The sequence below is a fragment of the Garra rufa genome, chromosome 24 (assembly GCF_049309525.1).
Source record: "Garra rufa chromosome 24, GarRuf1.0, whole genome shotgun sequence".
Taxonomy (NCBI): Eukaryota; Metazoa; Chordata; class Actinopteri; order Cypriniformes; family Cyprinidae; genus Garra; species Garra rufa.
This window is the reverse complement of record NC_133384.1, coordinates 5,300,898-5,322,743: the sequence shown is the minus strand read 5'-3', so window position 1 is coordinate 5,322,743 and position 21,846 is coordinate 5,300,898. Positions and strand designations below refer to the sequence as shown.

Below are 21,846 nucleotides of genomic sequence, written 5' to 3'. Positions count from 1 at the left end.
GTTCCTCACACAGATCTCTTTTTATAATGCCGGACCTTCAAGGGCTGCCCAATCCTGACCTTCTCCAGAATGCCTATCATATGCATCATTTATAATTCACATGTGCACTTGGTATTCAAGATATTTTTAGCTGTTATTTGAGGTGACAACAGCTTCAAATACAAATCTTTTAATCATTAACCTGTTTAAAGGCTGATGCTTAAATGTTAACAAACAAAGATAAGAAAAACTTAACGGGGTCATCGTTAAAAAAAGGCTTTTATTTAAGTAGTCTTTAACACATCTACTGCTGTTTGAATGTTCAGTGTACAGTAGATGAGTACAAAATATGAAATGAGCATGGAGAGAAAAAGAAATGAATGTAAAATCTAAATTCTACACCACAAATTATAAAATATCTTTGTAACATCAGAAATTATTTACCAAAACACAAACATTCAACAACCTAAAACAAGTTAGTTTTTTCAGTGTTTTTCTGTTTTTCACATTCATATCTTACATAGAACTAGTTAATATCTTACTACGCTACCAGCTGATTTTCTTATTTTAGAAAAAGGTTTTGAAACATTACGGTTGCACTACAGAGACACAATCTCAAGTTTTTGACTTAATTAGGTCACAAGATTTAACATTTCATGCTGTTGTACTGCATTCACAATTATGTTATATACATTGTGGTTTTAGTAAAATGCATTATTTAAAGTGGAAGAAATACAGTAAACAAGATATATACAAAGCTTTTGCAATATGCAATACAATTTTTATATTCCAATTATTTTATTTGATATTTTTATGATTTTATGTGGTAAATATGGTCCATTGTTATGAAAACAACTTATTTAAAATCATTTTAATTAATGTGTCAGACAGTAAATAACATGATGCAAGTGCAGCTGACCTGAAAAAGAAAACATACCAGAGAAGCAGAGCTAGATGAGTGTTTGAGGTTAAAAAGTATAGATTTTTTTTCTTCTTCTTTCTTTTTGAAAATAACTGATCATTTCACTAGATAAGACCCTTCTTCCTCAGCTGGGATAATTTAGAGCATTTTGAAAGTTCTCAAAGTTGTCAAACTCGAGCGCACCATAGAAGTCCATTATATGGAGACAAATCCTGAAATGTTTTCCTCAAAAAACATAATTTCTTTACAAGTGAAGAGGGAAAGACATGAACATCTTGGATGACAAGGGGGTGAGAACATTATCTGTAATTTTTTGTGTTGGAAGTGAACTACTCCTTTATTCATTTTTTCAATGTCTAGTTTTCATTTTGGAGAATCTTGCCATGTAATTTAGTTAAAGTGAATATAGTTATAGCAGAGTAACACATTGGTTAATGGAGCTGACATTTAAAGGCAATTCTATAGAGAATCCTCTTGAGTACTAAGCATCGTTACTATTACAGTAAAGCATGCAATTAGTACGTTTAACAGAACTGTGCTTTGGCAGTGCATTAAGTCTAAAAACGGTGTGCCAATTACATGAAGAAAACAGAGAGGGTTTGTAATTGGGTGCGTAGATTCAGTATATCGAAGAAGAAGAAAAAAAGAATCCGCACACCAAAATGAAATTTGAAAGAATTTATTCCTTTTTCTCTTACCACTAAGAGTTCTCCTAAATAGATAAGAGTAAGGGTGGGGTTGACCTTGTTGCTATAGATGACGTCAGCATGCTTACTAACTATGCACACAGTGATTGGCTGGGATTTGTTCATTGAAAAATTGTAGTGTGCGATGTTGTTTCCATATTCAAATAAAGGTTTAAAAGTAAAAATGTTGCCACAATCAAATAAAGATTTTAATATGCAGACTAAGTCTCACTAATTAAACAAGTATATGTTTAGCTAATTGTCAGCCTCTTACATGTGTGCATCTCCTAAACAATTAGTGAATATGCATTAAAACAGTCTTTTAATTAAAAGAGCAGAATACTCATGGCTGATAGTAAGACATGCAAACGTAAATGAAAACCAAACTGGATGCAAGAACAGCTTCTTGCCCAACTTGTTAATGAAAACAAAGATATAATCAAAGGAAAATTCAGAGTTTGAAAAACCTCCAAAACCAAAAAAATGTTGCGTGGGAAAACGTGTGCAAATGAATGCAGAGTGTTTCTTAAAAGTTTACGTTCCGAGGCAGATTGCCAGCAACAGCCATTTTAGCTCTGCTGAAACAAACTATGGAAAATGTCACAGAATTTTTAATGGTTTAACTGGTTATGATAAGAATTGTACTGGTTTTAATGGAAACTGTAATGGTGCCAGCTGGTCTCTACTGGTAATTGGTCGCCTTCTATTATTGGCTTGTTAAAACCACTAAATCCTGATGAAATATGTCCCAATACATGCTACAAGAAAACATTTTTTTAATGGTTTTAATGGTTAAAAGTTGATTGTTTGTAATGGTATTTTTGTGGAAATCAGTAGAATGTCTGTGATGTATTTTATTTTTTTTATTATTATTATTATTTTTTTTCAGCAGGGAGGATAGTCTGTGGTCTTAGTGACTTAGGTGTTATCTTCACTACTCCTGAAATGCTTTATGAAATACTCATAGAGCAAAAAATGAGGAGTCCTAAATTTAGGATTGACACACCCATTATTTTTAAGATTTTCTCCTAAATCTGCAAATTATGAGCTACTTTTATCCTTAAGATGTTTTTTTAAATACAGGCCCAGGGCCCATATTTATCAAGCTTCTCAAAGTGCCATTTATATTCTTAAATGAGAAAATCTATTCTGTGATTGGCTCAGGTGGATTTCGTCATCCAAAATCCTGTTTGTGGCACAGCAAAGTGTCGTGAATCATCTCTAAGACTGACACTTAAGATTTAGTCCTACACTTCACTTAAATTACGACTGAAATGCTTGATAACTAACTTTTAAGCACAGCTTTGAGCCAATCATTTATTTACACATTCAATTCTTAGAAGTGTTTTTGAGAGTAATTCTTAGATGCTTGATAAATATGGGCCTTGATGATTAAACTAAATCAGCTGGACAATTGCTCAGAAAGGCATGAGTAATTATTTCAGTTTTAACTTGACAAACCATGCGGCAAATCCAAAAAAAAGTCAACATATTTGTATATTTTGCAACTAAAAACAACTAGTTTCATTACTTGCAGCTCTACTAATGCTGTTTATCTTTTGATTTGTCCATGCAGGCTTCAATACATTGGTAAAACAAGTAGACAACTCCACAGCTGCATTAACAAACATCATAAATCCATATGTAGAGGTGATCAAATTCATCCATCTCGTAGGTATTCCAATACTAATGAAGGACTACTACAATTCACGAGTTCGCTCTTGCATATAATAAACAGCGTAAAAGTTAAGCGTGTTTGGCATGCTGTCCGGGAGAGGGCTCCGAGCTCGGTAGTCATTCCCGAGCCCGGGGCACTCTCCCTGCCCAGGGAGAGGGGTCCGAGCTCGGCATTTTGCCCGAACCCAAAAGCGCTCCCCCTAGCTGGAGGTGAAGAGAAAATAAAAAAGGGGGGGTGGGAGGGATGCTGAAATCAGAGATAACTGAAGGTAGGACTGCTTGGTTATTTAAAGGGACTGTAGTAATTGGATAGGGAGAGTGATTGGATAGGGAGTGATTGCTGATGATGAATTGGCCGTGTTAATTATCTGCGCGAGCTCCTCCTGAAATTTGTTAATGAAACATCACTTCAAAAACTGAGCAACCTGAGTCTCAATGAAATGCTTGCTAATTATAGTTTGAAACTGTAGCACTGAAAATAGTCCAGCCTGACACGTTGCCATTTTGTTTGTTTGTGCACTTTAGTTTTTATTGTCACCTCTATGTAAATCTTCAGGAATAAATTCTTGTTCAAAAGACCTTGAACTTTGCATTTCGTTTTTGTGTTCGGATTCTTTGTTTTTTTCAGCAGTGCATTGGCCATTTATGTTTATGACAAATTAAAAATATCATGTAGTACCATTTAAAATTGCAAAAACAGATAAATATAAAATTTCAGCTTTGCATTTTGTACTTAAGATGTCTTCACCGTAGATGTTGAATTGTTATTGGAGCTTGTTGGGTTTAGCAGACCAGAGGTGCAATGGGAATTGACATTCATCTTTGAGCTAATGCTATTGCTAGGTTGTCCAGACTCACAGCCTAGTAACCTCAGTAAGTTCTTGCGAAAGTTGTGTCCAACGAAGCCATACAGAATGGGATTTACACAACTGTTAAAATACGAGATGCAGATGGTAAACGGCATGGCTGTGTCAATAACATCCAGTGTTTGGCAGTTTTCCACCACGCCAAGCGTGGCCAGCAGCTCCATGAAGTGGAAAGCCTGGTGTGGAGCCCAACAAACAAAGAAAGCTAGGACGGTAGCAGCTATCATACGTAGAGTTTCGTCTTCCCGAGAACGAACGCTTTTCCTCAACAGACCTCTGGAATCTAGAAGTGCTTGACCGATCAGACAATAGCAGGTGATGATGATGAGGAAAGGCACAATGAAACCTAGAACGCTTTTTAGCACGCTAAGAGCAACTAGCAAATTGATATGCTCACTGCGGTGCCACACGGCACACAGTGTGGAGTTCCCAATGTCGTACACATCCCGGCTTAGCGCAGTAGGTGCACTGAGGAGCAAGGCGAACAGCCATATCAGTACACATGTGAGGTTAGCGTAGAAAAGTGTGCGCTGCCGTCTGGAGCGCACCGGATGTACGATAGCAAGATATCTGTCAATGCTAAGAGCGGTGAGGAAGAATATACTAGTATACAGGTTGAAGATGACCAGTCCGGCACTTGCCTTGCACAGGAACGTGCCAAAAGGCCAATGGTAACCTGTAGCTGTGAAAGTGGCCCACAAAGGTAGCGTAATAAGGAAGGTCAAGTCTGATATGGCTAGATTGAACACAAACACGTTTGCTACTGTCTTCAGCTTCATATAGCGGTAGATGACAGCCACCACCATGCTATTGCCAATGATCCCAATGACGAAATTGCATCCGTAAACGACTGGGATGAAGGTGAAGATGAAGCCGTGTCTTCCAGACATACTGCAGTTCAAGTGGAGGCCCTCGCTCATTCCTGATGTTTTGTTCTCCATTTTTGGTCTCCAATTATGGTGATTATGTGACTACAAATGGGTTCCGCTATCCACAGGGTGTGTCTGCAGTAACCAACACCAGCTTTGGGGTAAAGGCTTCACTGACACCTATAAAGGAGAGCAACAAAAACATCAGCCACAGTCCAGAGGAAAGAGACATCATTACCACAACCAAAGGCCATAAACACCGGTCGTGACACATGGCCATGAAAAAAGCTCCTGCTAACTCTTCTCATTAAGCTCGACACATTAAAACTGTCCGCACGGATTATGCTACTTCTGCTAAATAAGATGCCATTAAAAACAGATGCTTGATGAGTCAGCCCTTTGAAATTACACTTATCTATCCACCTGGAACCCTTTAAACATTTTCTCTGAAATTGTTTCCCACAGTCATGGAAAATATAAGGAATCTCTGTCTGTCGGTCTGTCTGTCGCCCCCGATTACTGAGCATTTTTATTGATACAGTAACACATGTAGCTAGTATGTTCAGCAGGACTGTCCTTTGGCAGTGCATTGGCCAATGTTTTGGCTTATTAAAAATATACATTATAGTACCTTTTCAAAACACCAAAACATGGACAAATACAGAATTTCAACTATGCTTTTGGCACCTAAGATAGCTTAACAGTGGATACTGACTTGTATTTGGAGCTTGTTGCATTATGCAGACCAGAGATACAGTGGGGATTGACATTCATCTTTGAGTTAATGCTAAAGTGATTGCTAGTTTGACCAGACCCATAGCCTATAGTAACTTCAGTAGGTTTTTGTAAGTTATGTTTATTTGTCTGTCTGGCTGTCTAATACATAAGCCATTTCAGTCACTGAATAAAGAATAAAAAAAGGTAATTGTGACTTTTTATCTCAAAATTCTGACTTTTTTCTCGCAATTGTGACTTTTTTCTCAGAATTGTGAGATATGTTTGGGGGGATATATTTTCTCAGAATTGTGTGTTTATAGCTCGTAATTCTGATTTAATAACTTAATAATTATTCTAAGGAAAAAGTCAGAATTTGTGATATGTAACCCCGCAATTCAGATATTTTTTTTTTTTCCCCAAATTGCGATTTTGTATATAAACACGCAGTTGCGAGTTATAAAAAAAATAAAAATAAATAAATATTCTGAGGAAAAAAGGCAGAATTGCAAGATTTAAACGTTTAAATTTACAATTTTGAGTTGTATTTTCTTGCAGTTGTGAGTTTGAATTCTAAAAGTCTGATTTTCAGTTGACAGATTTTGCACATCACAAATATATTTGTGTATGTGTGTAAAGTTACTTTTATTCAACCAGCAAGTTTTTTTTTTTTTTTTGGACCGGAAATGACACAGGCTTCTCCCAAAAGAATAATATGATGTACAAGGGACATTATTGTGGAAAAAAAAAAAAATATTCTCAGATTTTATTTACATTTAAACAAAAAGTGGCATGTCCAAAATTATACATACCTTTTGCAAACTGTCACAGTCTATGGGAAAATCCAAAGTTCTATACCATTCCAAATAGTCAGTGGCCCAGCCAGAGTCCTGACTTAAATCCAATTGAGAATTTGTGGAGGGAGCTAAAGATCAGGGTGATGGCAAGGAGACCCTCTAACCTGAAAGAGTTGGAGCTCATTGCTAAAGATGAATGGGCAAAAATACCAGTGGAGACATGCAAAAGGCAATTATAGGAAGCGTTTGATTGCTGTGATAGCCAATAAAGGCTTTTGTATTGATTATTGAGAAGGGTATGAATAATTTTTGACATGCCACTTTTTGTTAAAATGTAAATAAAAGATGAGTAATGTTTTTTTCCCACAATGATGCCCCTTGTACATCATCTTATTATCTTCTGAGAGACATCTGTGTCATTTCTAATAATAATAATAATAAAAATGGTTGAATAAAAGTAACAATTAGTTTGCCAGGGATATAAATAATTTCGAGCTTGACTATATATATATATATGTATGTATAAAAAAAAAGTTTTAAAGCTTGTCCTCATGACTAAAGGGGAGTCTCTAAAAGCCAAATCATGTCCTGAATCACATCTTGCAATGTGTCTTTTTTTAGACTTTTTGTGCATACATATGGAAATCTACCTAAAAATTGTTATCAGCCATCCCAAACAAATGTAAATGTCATGGAAATTCATTCCTCAAAGTCGGGCTGCCCTGTTATCAAAGTGTGTCTTAAACATACTATAAGCAGATGGATGGAAACTGTTGCCTGCTAGTGTTCAGCAGAACCTGTGCTCATGAAGGTGGCATGGCAGTAAACGTGCTTTTTTAACTACACCATTAATTGATGCAGGAGATAGAGGGAGAGAGAGAAGTGTATTAGAGCATTGCAGAGTTGTTATGTTCCATACAACGTGTGCTGAAAGGAGCTCAGCATGAGAATTTCTAATCAGCACACACCTAAATAAACAGGTCACCAGGGGTCTAGGCTGTGGAAAGTGCCTGTGAGAAAATCAAACCTGTTTGTGGTTAAAAAATGAGCTTGCTGCTTCCAGGACACAATGAGGAAAAATTATCCATTTAAAACATTGTTTATAAATGTCCAAAACTATAATAATGAAACACATTCTGCATGCTTAATTAACCATGGCAATAGGAGCTTCAGTTTGTCACAAGGGGGCGCTCTACATGGTTTCAGCTGCAAATTTTAAATTAAATACAAATACAAACCAGGGATGTGCAAAAAATAAAAGTGTAGGAACTGGTTCCCTTTTAGAATTTGCTGAATGTACTGCAAGTGAAAGAAAGATTTGCGGCATAAGTAATATTCTCTAATTTTGCTTGTTTATTCCGTGTTATGTATTTTTATTTTCATAATCAGTTAAATTTCTCTATATTCAGAAATATATACTTAATATTTCAAAGTTGTAAGCCTTATCTTTTGGTTTAGGTCCATTTTTAAGACTTTGGTGTAAATTAGAGTGGAACTGAAATGTAATTTATTACACACAATAAATATTTACAATTCATAGTTAAATAAATATATATGAGCGCAATATAATACTGGCATTATTTTCTGTAAATATTCCATATGTTTTGTGTGTATTGTGTTAATGGTGTGTATTGTGTTAATTTTAGAATTCTAAATTTATAACAATTGCCATGAATGTGATGTAAAACATTTAAAATATTACAATAAATTTTGTTTAGGAAAAAACAAAAAGCAAAACAAAACTGGAGTATCTCTGAAACTGAAAATGTTCAACATTTATCAAATATAATTCATATGACATTTAAATAAATATCAAATTATATGGGTGTAATATATAATATTGCCATTATTTTCTGGAAATATCTTATATAGTGTCTGTATTGTGCTAATGGGTAATTAATTAAAATAAATAAATAAATTGCAGCAGTTATGCAAAATTCCTTCTATTTATTTTTTACTTCCTAAATTCAAATTAGAATTCTAAATGTATGGACATTCAAATTTGAATAGCAAATTTAGAAAATGAATTAAAATATTTTTTTAAGGAACTCTCAATTCAATTTTAAATAGATTCTGTGCACAAATCTACAATGAACATTCATTTCAAATGAGTTATGATTATGTTATAATTATAGTGTCTTGTTTCTCATCTCAGTTCAATTTCAGAAATTGAATTATAATGCAAGTCTTTGGTAATTAAATTCCAAAGGATGCACTGTCCTGTCATAAATATAATGTCAAACATTTAAAATATTGAAATAAATTTTGTTTGGGAAAAAATAAAAAAATAAAAATTCCCAGTCATCACTCTGACTATACAATTCTTTATTTACTCGCCTTACATTTTAAAGCTGTTTCATTTATGTGTCAAGCAAACATGAGTTTCTTTAGTTTCACAATCGTGACGTTTTTAAAAGCATGCATTCTTCTGTAAAAGCAACATCCATATTAGTTGCAGATGTGGTGTTTATTGCGAGAGGAGCACAACGTCGGGGTGCCAAGGGTAACAGAATAATGAAATATCACCCCTGCATTTCTCGTCCTCAGGCCTGCTGCAGTAAAGTAGTTCCGCACATGTCACCATTTGATTTAGTCCTGTTTTCTTTTTTAAATGAGTGTAACAGTAGGCAGCTGTAAATTTCACTGTACGGGGAACACAGAAGCTAAATGTGCAAGACTAGCTCACTTTTAGTTGTGCATGTGTTCCCATGCTGGTTCTCTGGATTCACTTTGATAACATGAGAACACATTACTGAGAATCGAGATTCACTGTAATACGGGCAAATATTGGTGCAAGTCATGTCAGAAAGATTGTATTTATTAGTTGAATGCATGTGAGCACCACCACAAAAAAAAATAATTATGAGTTGGAAATGCAGAACTTCATTTAAGCCTAGAGTTTCCTAGTTGCGAGGCAGTGAGAAAACATTTGGGTGCAGCATCTGTATTGATTGTAAATTTGTTCAGTTGAATGAAATTGCATCGACATAAATTGAATGAAAACAAACAAGCAAAAACACACTGATGCACATTCTCTCTACGTCATTTTATAGAAGCAGGCCATTTTGAGGCGACTTGAACGCACCTGATGTTTTAATTACGACTTCCCAAGAGAACTTGAATGCACCATACATAAACACAAGAGCACAAAACAGGAATACACAGCACTAAAGTAACTACTCTTAAGCTAGGTAATAATTGCTACTCTTAATTGTTCCTCCCAGATGGCAATTACCTTAAATGGAGAGCAAATGGAAACTTTAAATGGAGACTGTAAAAGGCAGAAATGCACCTTTATATTAGGTTGCCAAATGCTATTAAATAGCAGAAAAATAACATTGGTGCATTTCCGACCATTTACTGGACTAGATGTGAAGTGCCGGATGACGAACAAAAGAGCAAATTGTATTGTAGAGTTGTATAAATTTAGAGCTGTTTTTCATCAGAACCAATCAGTCCTCTGTATTAAACATTAAAATTAGTCCCAACATGATGGTGTTTTATTGATTTGAATTGAATTTGAAGTCCAATTTTTATTCTTGGGTGAAATAGGAACAAACTTTGAAGTTGGTTTGCCTAAAAGCCTGGCCGAGCCTGAAAGTTTGAAGCAGTTGTTAAAGCATTAAGTTTGAAAGTTTAGATAGATAGCTTAGATAGATGTTGGAACATGTTGTTAGCGTGATTTAGCACATTGTCATTCTTAGCTGGTCAGCAGGCTGGTTTTAGATGGGTTTTGGCCAATTTCTTAGCTTGTCAGGCTGGTCTTAGCTGGTCAGGCTGGCAAACCAGCTGGAACAACCAGCTAAAACTAGCCTGACCGGCCTAGCCAGGCTGGCAGACCAGCTAAAACCAGCTTAAACCAGCTAAAACCAAAAATCAATCACAAAAAGAAATCAACAAGATAGCAACTGATGTAGCAAAACCAGCTAAAACCAGCTGATAGAATAAAACAAAACTGCTAAAAACCAGCTACAATGAGCTGATTTAGCAAGAATCCAGTTTAAAAAAACAAACAAACAAACAAACAAAAAAAAAAAAAAAAAAAAAAAGATTAAATTAACTAATTCAGACTAACCCAACTAATCGGATCAGTTGAAAAAGATATAGCACACCAAATCAGATCAGTCTGAAGGTCCAACCCAAGTTTGGTGGTTGTAGCTTTTAAACTTTAGGAGGCTCCTGCTGAAAGAAAAAACAGAAACATTTAAAAACAGCCTAAGCTGGCTGGCTGGTTTTAGCTGGTCATCCAGCCTAGTTTTAGCTGGTTTTGGCCACTTCCTTAGCTGGTCAGGCTGATCTTAGCTGGTTAGGCTGGCAAACCAGCTGGAACAACCAGCTAAAACCAGCATAGCCAGGCTGGAAGACCAGCTAAAACCAGCTAAGACCAAAAATCAATCAGACAAATAAATTCACCAAAAAAACAACTGATGTAGCAAAAAAGCTAAAACCAGCTGATTTAGCAAAAATCCAGTAAAAAAAAAAAAAAAATAGATTAAATCAACTAATTCAGACTAACCAACTAATACTGTAATAATTTTACTAAAAACTGCTGAAAAACAGCTAAAACCAGCTGATTTGGCGAAAAAAAAAAAAAAAAGTATAGTCTTAGCTGGTTTAAGCTGAAAGTAGCTGGTTTAAACTGGCTTGGACTTTTAACAGCTCTCACAGCTTTACCATCTAAAACGAGCCAAAAAGTGGCAAAAAATAAATAAAATAAAACCAGGCTTGGAAGACCAAAGGAGCAAACCAGCTTAGGCTGGTTTTAGCTTTTTTTTTTCAGTAGGGAGTTGATCAACTTTGCTATAGCAATAGACAGCTTACAAACAACATAAGTCTCATTGCACAAAAGTTTTCACTCAATGAAAGTCTATGGAATTTTAGGTGGTTTTGATAGTCTGGTTTACGAAAACCATATGTGAGATCAGTTAAAAAATATAGTACACTAAATTAGATCAGTCTGAAAGTCCAACCCAAGTTTGGTGGTTGTAGATTTTAAACATTTAAAACCAGCCTAAGCTGGTTGGCTGGTTTTAGCTGGTCATCCAACCTGGTCTTAGCTGATCAGCAGGCTGCTTTTAGAGAGGTTTTGGCTTCCTTAGCTGGTCAGGTTGGCAAACCAGCTGAAACAATCAGCTAAAACCAGCTACTTCCAGCTTAAACCAGCTAAGACCAAAAATCAATCACAAAACAAAATCAACAATAAAACAGCTGATGCCACTAAAACAGCTAAAACCAGCCGATTTAGCAAAAATTCAGTCAAAAAGTCAACTAATTCAGACTAACCAACTAATTCAGTAAAAATTTAACTAAAACAGGTGATGTAGCAAAAACAGCTGAACAACACCTAAAACTAGCTGATTTGGCAATAATAATAAAAATAATAATAATAATAATAAAAAAATGGTTGTCTAGTCTTAGCTGGTTTAAGATGAAAGTAGCTGGTTTAAGCTTGCTTGGACTTCTGCAGGTCTCCCAGCTTTGCCATCTAAAACCAGCCAAAAAGTGGCAAAAAAAAAAAAAAACATTTTAAAACCAGGCTTGGGAGACCAATACAGCCAACTAGCTTAGGCTGGTTTTAGCGGGTCTTTTGTTTGTTATTTATTTCTATTTTTTTTTTTTTTTTTTTTTTTTCTAGTAGAGAGTTGTTTGTAATAGCAATGGGCAGCTTAAAAACAACATAAATTTCATTGCACAAAGGTTTTCACTCAATCAAAGTCTATGGAATTTTAAGTGGTTTTGAAAGCCTGGTTTACGAAAACCATATATCAGATCAGTTGAAAAAGATATAGCACACCAAATCAGACCAGTCTGAAGGTCCGACCCAAGTTTGGTGGTTGTAGATTTTAAACTCTAGGAGGCTCCTGCTGAAAAAAAGCCTAAGCTGGTTGGCTAGTTTTAGCTCGTCATCCAGACTGGTCTTATCTGGACAGCAGGCTGGTTTCAGAGGGGTTTTGGCCACTTCTGTAGCTGGTCAAGCAGGGAGACCAGCTTATATAACCAGATTAAACCAGCTTGACCAGCCTCGCCAGGCTGAGAGACCAGCTAAAAGCAGTTACTTCCAGATTAAACCAGCTAAGACCAGCCCAGCATCTTAGGCTGGTTTTAGCTGTGTGTTTTTTTTTTTTTTTTTTTTCAGCAGAGGAGTGTTTTGTTAGTAATTTGGCTCAGAAGAAGAAAAATTCTTATTTTTAGACTGATTTTCAGGTCAAAGAAAATTTATTATTTTGTAATATATTTTGAGATTGATTTTGAGGTCAAATGTCACCTGGATATATTTTCACAGGATTCAGCTACTTTCCCTAACAACACAACTATCTCAAATGAACTCTGTTTAATCAGAAGTGTAGCGTGAGCACCACCATCTGGCAGAGTGTTACACTGGCCACTAAAAGTCGTCTCTGATCTAGTTAAAGATTCACTCAGTCTGCCCCTCTCTCACTTCAGAGAGGTACCACGTGGAAATTCACCTCATCAGCACAACTGTGGCCACTAAAAAAACAATTATCTTCTCTCCTCTCCCGCTGGGGTGGCAGAGACGGAGTTTATATATTTCTGTTGACTGGGCTTTTAAAGAAAACGGCTGTTTGGATTAACAGCAGATGGAATGACACGGACATCTGTCGGACATTTTGTTTAGCCGAGCACAAACGTAAGCCCACCACGGCAATTTAGCTTCTGTTATCGTGTTTGAGTTCTCATCAGATAGATGCAAGCTGCCGCCGTGGGAGTTGTGGACAACAAATATTAGCGAGCCTTAAGACTGCAGCTCAATAAAACATTGGGTTTGTCTGAGCTGAAGAGTGATAATGTTTTTAACATTGAGAGATAACACAATCACTTTGTACTAAAACTTAGTGAGCTGCCTGCAGAGGCAGCATTTTAAGGCATTATAGGTTCTCGACACTGTTCTAAAAGGCAGACAGCATAATTGCGGTGCCAAATTCAAAGGTAGCATCACTTGTGTAATTTGTGGAGTAGACAATCCAAAAATGCTCTGTGAACCCTTATGAAAAAGAAGTGCACTTAATTGCACTGAATGTGCATTTGTAGTCTACTTTAAATCTTAAAAGTGTATTAAAAAAGAAAAATCTATACCCAGTTTCATTGTTTTAATAATCTTTTGTTATGTTTAAAGGGGTCATCGGATGGCCATTTTCCACAAGTTCATATAATTATTTAGGGTCTTACTGAAAAGTCTCTAATATTCTTTATTTAAAAAATAGTAGTGTAAAAAAAACACCCTTTTACCTTGTCAAAATCAGCTCTGCAAAATATCAGCTCATTTTATCTCATGGGCCCTTTAAATGGAAATGAGCTCTGCTCGCCCCACCCTCTCTGCTGAGAGATGACCAGCTGTAATGAGCTGTAATGTTTACTTTAGCCATGTTTAGCTGCATTTAGCCGCGTTTATCAGCGAAACTTGCCAACAAGCACATTATTAAGAAATGCATCTTTGCAAATGGCCTAAAAAACCCTTATACTCACTTCTACTGTGGGTGAAGCTGCATCACGAATGATTCACGCAAACATAGATGCATATGTAGATCGGGATCGGCGCTTTCCTTTTAAAAGCGAAAGTGATGTTGTCCTCTGCCTCTTAAGCCGCTCAGATGTCGGGAGTAAATAAGACTGCTATGTTCATTATTACATCCAACAACAGAACACCTCAATCGCTCAGTTAGAGTCTTCCCCTGCACCTGAGTCGACACAATGGTGAATGTATTCAGACTGTTTCAGCTCGGTGAGGGCGGGGCTAAGATAAGGCGCTCATGTCAATCAACTGTTCCGACACGAAGCTGAGAATGACCTGATTTTAAAAAGGGGATATTACTTTTAAAGATGAAAAAATACACAAGATTAAATAAATAGTACACAAACTGCCAACACACATTAATGTTCAAACAACATGTAAAAGTTAGTTTTAGCATCTGAAGACCCCTTTTAAAAAAAAGTATACTTATTTTATAGAAGCCCATTTCTGCCACTGAATAATAATAATTAAAAAGGTATTGTGACTTTTTATTTCACAATTCTGACTTTTTCTTCTCGCAATTGCAAATTTAAATCTCAGTCAGAATTGTGTCATATAAACTTGCGATTCTGAAATTTTTTTCTCTCAGAACTGTGAGATATAAATGCAGAATTGCGAGTTATAAAGTCATAAATGCTAGATATAATGTCGGAGTAGACAAAAAGCTTCTTCTACGGCATTGTAAAGCACCTTTATTTTTAAGAGAGTAAACTCACAATTGCAAGAAAAAAAGTCAGATTTGCGACTTTGCAACTCACACAATTGCGATTGTATTTCTCAGAATTGTAAGATAACAAGTCACAATAACCTTTTTTTATTTTATTCAGTGGTGGAAATGGGCTTCCATATTATTTTGATATTTTGATTAACATAATAAAGCACATGACATTAAGTGTATTTTATAGTACTTTAAGTGTAGTATATTCTTTTTATTATTTCCATAACAAATACAATTGTAAAAGTGTGTTTGTTTTTCACTGTAGTTTAATAATACAAATAAAAATATTGTTACAAATAAAAATTATTTTGTCCCTTGTAAAGAAAGTAGGTTAACTCTGCAGCAATCTCTGCAAGTCATCCAAGCGAATGGTGGAAGAGCTGAATCTTTAAAACTTAATTATTACTGCATTTAAATAACATTTCAAATCATGAATATATTCTGACAACTGGTATCATAAAGTGTGCTTGCCTAATCACACAACAATTTCGGGCTAGTCCAGATAAACACACATGCATTGCATTGCTTCACTCCTTTCCGGTGGCCTCATGGGTCAGTAAAGTGTCCATCACATATGTGACCCTGGACCACAAAACCAGTCATAAGGTTAAATTTTACAAAAATTAGATATATACATCATATGAAAGCTCAATAAATAAGCTTTCTATTGATATATGGTTTGCTAGGATAGGACAATATTTGGCCGAGACACATCTATTTGAAAATCTGAAATCTAAGGGTGCAAAAAATCAAAATACTGAGAAAATCACCTTTAAAGTTGTCCAAATTAAGTTCTTAGCAATGCATATTACTAATCAAAAATTACATTTTGATAGGTTTACAGTAGGAATTTTACAAACAATCTTCATGGAAAATGATCTTTACTTAATTTGCTAATGATTTTTGACATAAAAGAAAAATCAATAATTTTGACCCATACAATGTATTGTTGGCTATTGCTACAAATATACCCCAGCGACTTAAGACTGGTTTTGTGGTCCAGGGTCACATATGCACTTCAGAGTCTCTGCGGAAGTGGTAGATCATCCATCTTCCTTTTGAATACTGTTTTATAAAGGCTGTAAATATGTACATACTACCGTTTTTCACCTACATTGTCTTTTTTGTCATCCAAACATTTGGACTTCTAACATAAACGTGGGACTCTCTCTCCTCTATCAAAAATACGACTGGCTAACTTAGGGTGTATTCACACTTGGCATGTTTGGTTAGATTAAAACAAACTCTGGTGCCATTGATCTGTTAGTGCGGTTCATTTGAGTAAGTGTGAACATTGCCATCCGAACCATGGTGCACACCAAACAAGTGGACCGTCGAACACATGTTTTCCTTCTGTTTGGAGTGTTCATTGAGTTCTGTCACGAAATATACATCGTTTAACCGAACCAATCAGGTTGTGAACGTACTGTATAACTACCAGTGAAATACCAGTGTGAACGCTAAGCAGACCAGGACCAAATGTATAATTTTTCTTTTTGGTTCGGACCAAATGAACCAAACAAACTAAACTACAAGTGTGAACACACCCTTAAACTCCATCTTGCCAACACTGGATGACAGAAGAACTTTTTTTTGTTTAAATGGTTCCATAGATAACTTTTAACATTTAAAGAACCTTTCTGTTTTACAAAAGGTTCTTTGTGGCGAAAGAAGGTTCTTCAGATTATAAAAAGGTCAGAAAAGATGGTTCTTTAAAGAACCCTTGACTGAATTGTTCTTTGTTGAACCAAAAATTGTTTTTATTTTTTTTTCCCTAGGGTATCACCGTGAAGAGCCTTTTAAAGCATCTTTAATTTTAAGAGTGTACAGTAGCTGTCAGAAGTGAGCTCCATGAGCTCTGCTTCTTTTATTTTTGATTTATTTTCACATTTATTTGGATAATACAATATAGACCACAGAGGGAGAAGTGGGGCAGGATCAAAAAGTACCACAAGCTTGCACTTTTCAAACCTAAATCAAAACCAAGCTGGCAACGAGGCCATCAGCTCCAACATAAAATAAAAGATTTCTCAATTTTGTTGAATCATGGCCACAACCTTTGAGCAGCAGTTACTGTAACTGACACTAGTGAACATTTCTAGCTGTCATTGAAAACAGTTGAGTTAAGTGGCCAGGTACATAAACTTAGCCTTTATGTTTAGACTGTTTCTTAAGTACATTTGGAGTACCTAGACTTGCACTTGTGTGGCACAGACTCTGACATTTTGAACTCAGAAATGTACAGTTGTAAACAAAAAGAAAGAAAAAAAAAACATAATTGAGATAAGACATTTATAAATCTCTTCAACTCAAACTCAGTTGGTTAAAGAATCATACTTGACTCAGGCTTGACAAGACTAACTTACCTTAAGCATTTTATGCAGCCGGCCTCTGGTCACTTTAATTAATGAATTGGGCTTTAAACTGGCTGTGGTACTATTTGTATGCCTATTAAAGGATCACATTATTAGCTTAGCAACATGCTAACATCGAACTGTTAAAACAAATCATGTAAAGTTGCATGTTTGTGCTGTTTTTATCACTAGATTTGTTTGTTTTTTTCACTACACAATCACACAGTCATGTGACACTTTCCATTTGTCTTGTTGTACTGAGCATGGTTTTATTATCCAAAGTAGCCTATACATTATGTGTAGACTGCATATGTCCTTGACTCCTTTTTCTATTTATGTAGTTTATTGTTACAGTGAAGCAATGCATAGCATTGAGCCAGTCGTGATCATACTATTTATAAGTTACAGTACATCGCACATGGATTTTGTTTCATTAACAAACATAAATTTGTTTTTCTCTATACAGAATGTGTACATGACTAGAATAGCAATAAACTTGACTATGGTATGTCCTTGTTTAAATAGCAAGGTAAATGTGTGCGTTAATGATGGTCTTCTTAAATGAGCCATGCCATACTTTACTGTATATGCAGCATAATGGGAACAAAACGCCATGCTAAAAAAAGTGCTATGAGTCTCATAACATGCTTTTACTCAAATAGCATCATTTTGTAGCTATCATATCTGCAAATAGTCCATACAGTCAACAAAAATCAAAGGAAACGCTCAGCATGGCTTCTTGGATGCGTTACAGTAAATAGACAAAATTACATATAAAATAGTATTTTTAATATCAATATTAATTTTAAGAGATTTTTACATTTTCTAAAGAAAATATGTGACCCTGGACCCCAAAACCAGTCATAAGGGTAACTTGTTTTATTTGAGATGTATACATCATCTGAAAGCTGAATAAATAAGCTTTGCATTGATGATTGTTAGGATAGGACAATATTTGGCCGAGATACAACTATTTGAAAACCTAGAATCTGAGGGTGCAAACAAACTGAAATATTGAGAAAATTGCCTTTAAAGTTGTCTAAATTAGGTTCTTAGCAATGCATACCACTAGCTTTGATGTACGGTAGGAAATTTACAAATATCTTCATGGAACATGATCTTTACTTAAAATCCTAATGATTTTTGGCATAAAAGAACAATCAATATGTTTTACCTATTTAATGTTGGCTATTGCTACAAATATACCTGCGCTACCAGTCGGTTTTGTGGTCCAGGGTCACATATGAGAGGTATTTGCTCATGAAAAAAAAAAAAAAAAAACCCTGCCATGTATTTGCTATGTGTTCCCAAGCATTCTGGGAAGTTTTAGTGTTTTACAACATGGTAAATGTAGAAAATGGAAACAAGAAATGTTGGTGTGCTTTTTACAAGAAAATAACATTTCAGTCTTTCTACTTCAGAATTTCATATTAAATTTTACATTTACTATCAATTTCCATGTGAAAATTTGTTTTCAGTGTACGTTTGTTAGGGTTAGGGTAGGGGGTGATTGCTAAGTGGCTAAGTCAAAAGGTCCACCCACAAGTTTTTTTTTTTTTTTTTTTGACCATTTTATTATCCACAATGCTAAAAACACAACCAAAAATAATATAAAACTTCTCTTTAACAAACTCCAAAGTTTAAGTTGTTATTTATGTGTGTAGCGTGAGAACGTTTTAATTAAAGAATTACATTTTAGGGCATAATATATTTAGGGTAAAAACTTAACTATGAGCAATGAAAATTAATAATAGTGATTCTTGCTTTAGCATTAAAATGTACATGATTTTAAACATAAATTTGAATTTCTATGATTTTCTTTTTAGTTTAGAATCCAAACTCATGAATAGTCATGCAAACATGTTCAGTAAACAGGATTCATATTTAGTGCATTTTACATGCTTACATATAATCATGCTTATTATGACATATAAAAACGTTCAAAAGGAAGGTTCCTACCTGATGCAGTGGATAAGAAATCACAGTTTAGAGTGTGAGTCAAACAAGACGAGAAACAGTCAAACGTCGCCTGACACTTATTCACACATCAAGATGTACAAACACAATCCACCCCCCACTGATGAAAACATGCTTCACGTCTCATGCATTTCCACAGAATCTCCTTGTTAAAACCACCACCCCCGGCATACACCCACTCAGCATTAACACTCCTCCCATCTGAGTGGAACATCTCCAGCTCAGTGGTCAGTTATTTCATGCCGTCCTCCCATGCCATGAATCGTGCAAAGGCAAATTGTGACATCTCTAATTGGCCTCCCCCAAAGATATATTAATAGCACTGTCATCAACATGAGACATTGGAGATGAAGAGGAAATTGGTTGTCTCCTGTTCCTCTTCCGTCCTTCAAGATCAAATGTGACTTTTTCCCATTGCGGACTCCTCTGTCAGTCATATAAAAATACATGTGAGTACAAACACAGCACTATGGGGCCGTTACGTCACTGGTTGAGTGACGTACTGAGTGTTGATGCTCAGAACTGACATCTGAGATGGGGAAGGATAGGAAAGGAAAACAAAGTAGGGAAGCAGAGGTCTGTTGGGTAGGTTGGAGCCAACTGTGTGTAGACATGAGAAAGAACATGGAGAACTTGTTTGTGAGAAAGCTAGGACTGACCTGTGAGGTCAGGTCATCTGATCCGGTTCTGCAGTCAGTGGGTGTTCTTTCATGCCAGTTCAATTCCAGTTTGAATCTATTTTTTGCATGACCAATGTGGGTAGGTGGCTTTCTGTGCTAAGATTTAAGATTTCATCGAAATAGCTCTCTTTATTAAGAGTTTGTAGATTAAGAACATTCCAATAATTTTCTAATGACTGGTCTAGATATTTCTATGGAAGGCCATTTCTGACACTAAACAAAAGGGTAATTGTGACTTATCTTGCAATTCTGACAATTTTTTTCTCAGAATTGTGTGATACAAACTTGCAATTCTGACCCTTTTTCCTCAGAATTGTGATATATAAACAATTGCATGAGATATAAAGATAAAAGTCAAGCAAAGAATTGCAGGTTATATGAACTTTTATTGCGAGAAAAGAAAGTCAGAATTGCGAGAAGTTTTTTTTATCTGGCAATTCTGATCTTATAACTCATAATTGCTTTATACAATTCAGAAAAAAAGATGTCAGAATTGCGAGATATAAACTCACAATTGCGAAATAAAAGGCAGTTTTTATCTCACAATTTGGAGAAAAAAAAAGCCAGAATTCTGACTTTATAACTTGTAATTGCGAGTTTGTGTCACACAATTCTGAGGAAAAAAGTAAGAATTGCAAGATATGAACTTTTATTGCAAGAAAATAAAGTCAGAATTGCGAGAAGTTTTTTTATCTGGCAATTCTGATGTTATAACTCATAATTGCTTTATATCACACAAATCTGACAAAAAATTCATATATATATATATATATATATATATATATATATATATATATATATATATATATATATATATTATATATATATATATATATATATATATATATATATATATATATATATATATATATATATATATATATATATATATATTATAATGTTCAATTCTTAGGAAAAAAAGACTGATATTTTCTCAAAATTGCAATTAACTCACAATCGTGCATTATGAAGTCAGAACTGCATGATATAAACTAAATAATTGTGTGTTATAAAGTGTCACAAATTCGGTTCGTGGACTTCCGTCCAATTTCCACCAGAGGTCGCTCTTTCATTACACTGACTTTCACGTCACCCCGGACTTCATTTCCCATCAGCCATTGCACTGATTACACACACAGCTGCAACAATCAAACACACTGTATAAGCCATGGACTTACTCTTTCAAATGGCCGAGTATTGTTTAGCGTTTATAGCTCTCCTAGCCTATATCTACATTACGGAGCCAGTTCCCGGTCCTAGTTTCCAAAGTCTAGTCTTGTTTATCCATGTGTACCTCGTTTGGTCTGATCTCTGCCTGCTCTGAAGTTTATAGCCTGTCTTGGATTATCCTATTGTCTTACCGTTTCTGACATTGTTTGCACCTCGTTTGGACAATTTTTTTTAACCATTAACCATTTGCCTTGCCCTCTGGATAGCTTGCACATGGATCCGCCCACTTCACGTCTCTGTCACTCCGTAACAATATCTCATAATTCTGACTTTATGTCACAGAGTGACAGAGGTGTGAGGAGAGCGAATCCATATGCATAGCTTTATTGAAAGACATGGTCATACACAGGCAAGGTCGAAAACCGGCAAACAGGTATATAGAGGGCAAGACACAAGGGTAATCCACTAAACAGGCGAGAGATCCAGGGCAGGCAGAGAAATAGACAGGATGAGATAAACCAGGCAGGGATTAATACATGGATGACTAAACTAGATACACTAGAACACTAGGAGAGTGTTAAACGCTCAACAATAGTCTGAGTCTGATTGGATACAGGTGAATGTGCAATCTGTGTAAAGGAACATGGGAAGTGTAGTCCAGAGTGATGTGACAGTGTAGTGTGAAAGTCAATTGAATGGTGAGGCGACCTCTGGTGGCGAACAGACAGAAGACTACAGACAGGATTCATGACAGATATAAAGTTATACTTACAATTGCGAGTTTATCACAACATTCTAAGAAAAAAGTCAGCTTTTTGAGTTTATATCTAAAACTTTTTCTTCTGCTGAACACAAAAGAAAATATTTGGAATAATGTTGGTGGAAACCCTTTCCAGTAGCCAGGGG

At 35.5% G+C, this 21,846-nt stretch overlaps 1 protein-coding gene across 1 annotated transcript; it reads right to left on the bottom strand.

Moving 5' to 3' along the window:
* Window positions 1–262: 262 nt before the first annotated feature.
* Window positions 263–19,201, bottom strand: agtr1b (angiotensin II receptor, type 1b). Its single transcript, XM_073830877.1, has 2 exons — window positions 19,073–19,201; window positions 263–5,179 (listed from the first exon to the last, which is right to left on the bottom strand). The coding sequence occupies exon 2, from the start codon at window positions 5,069–5,071 to the stop codon at window positions 3,998–4,000; it is 1,074 nt and encodes a 357-aa protein (XP_073686978.1). The 5' UTR covers window positions 5,072–5,179; window positions 19,073–19,201; the 3' UTR covers window positions 263–3,997.
* Window positions 19,202–21,846: the final 2,645 nt, after the last annotated feature.

Bases quoted from the DNA above. Each gene is read 5' to 3' on its own strand.
- agtr1b (XM_073830877.1), bottom strand. From the start codon at position 5,071: ATGGAGAACAAAACATCAGGAATGAGCGAGGGCCTCCACTTGAACTGC.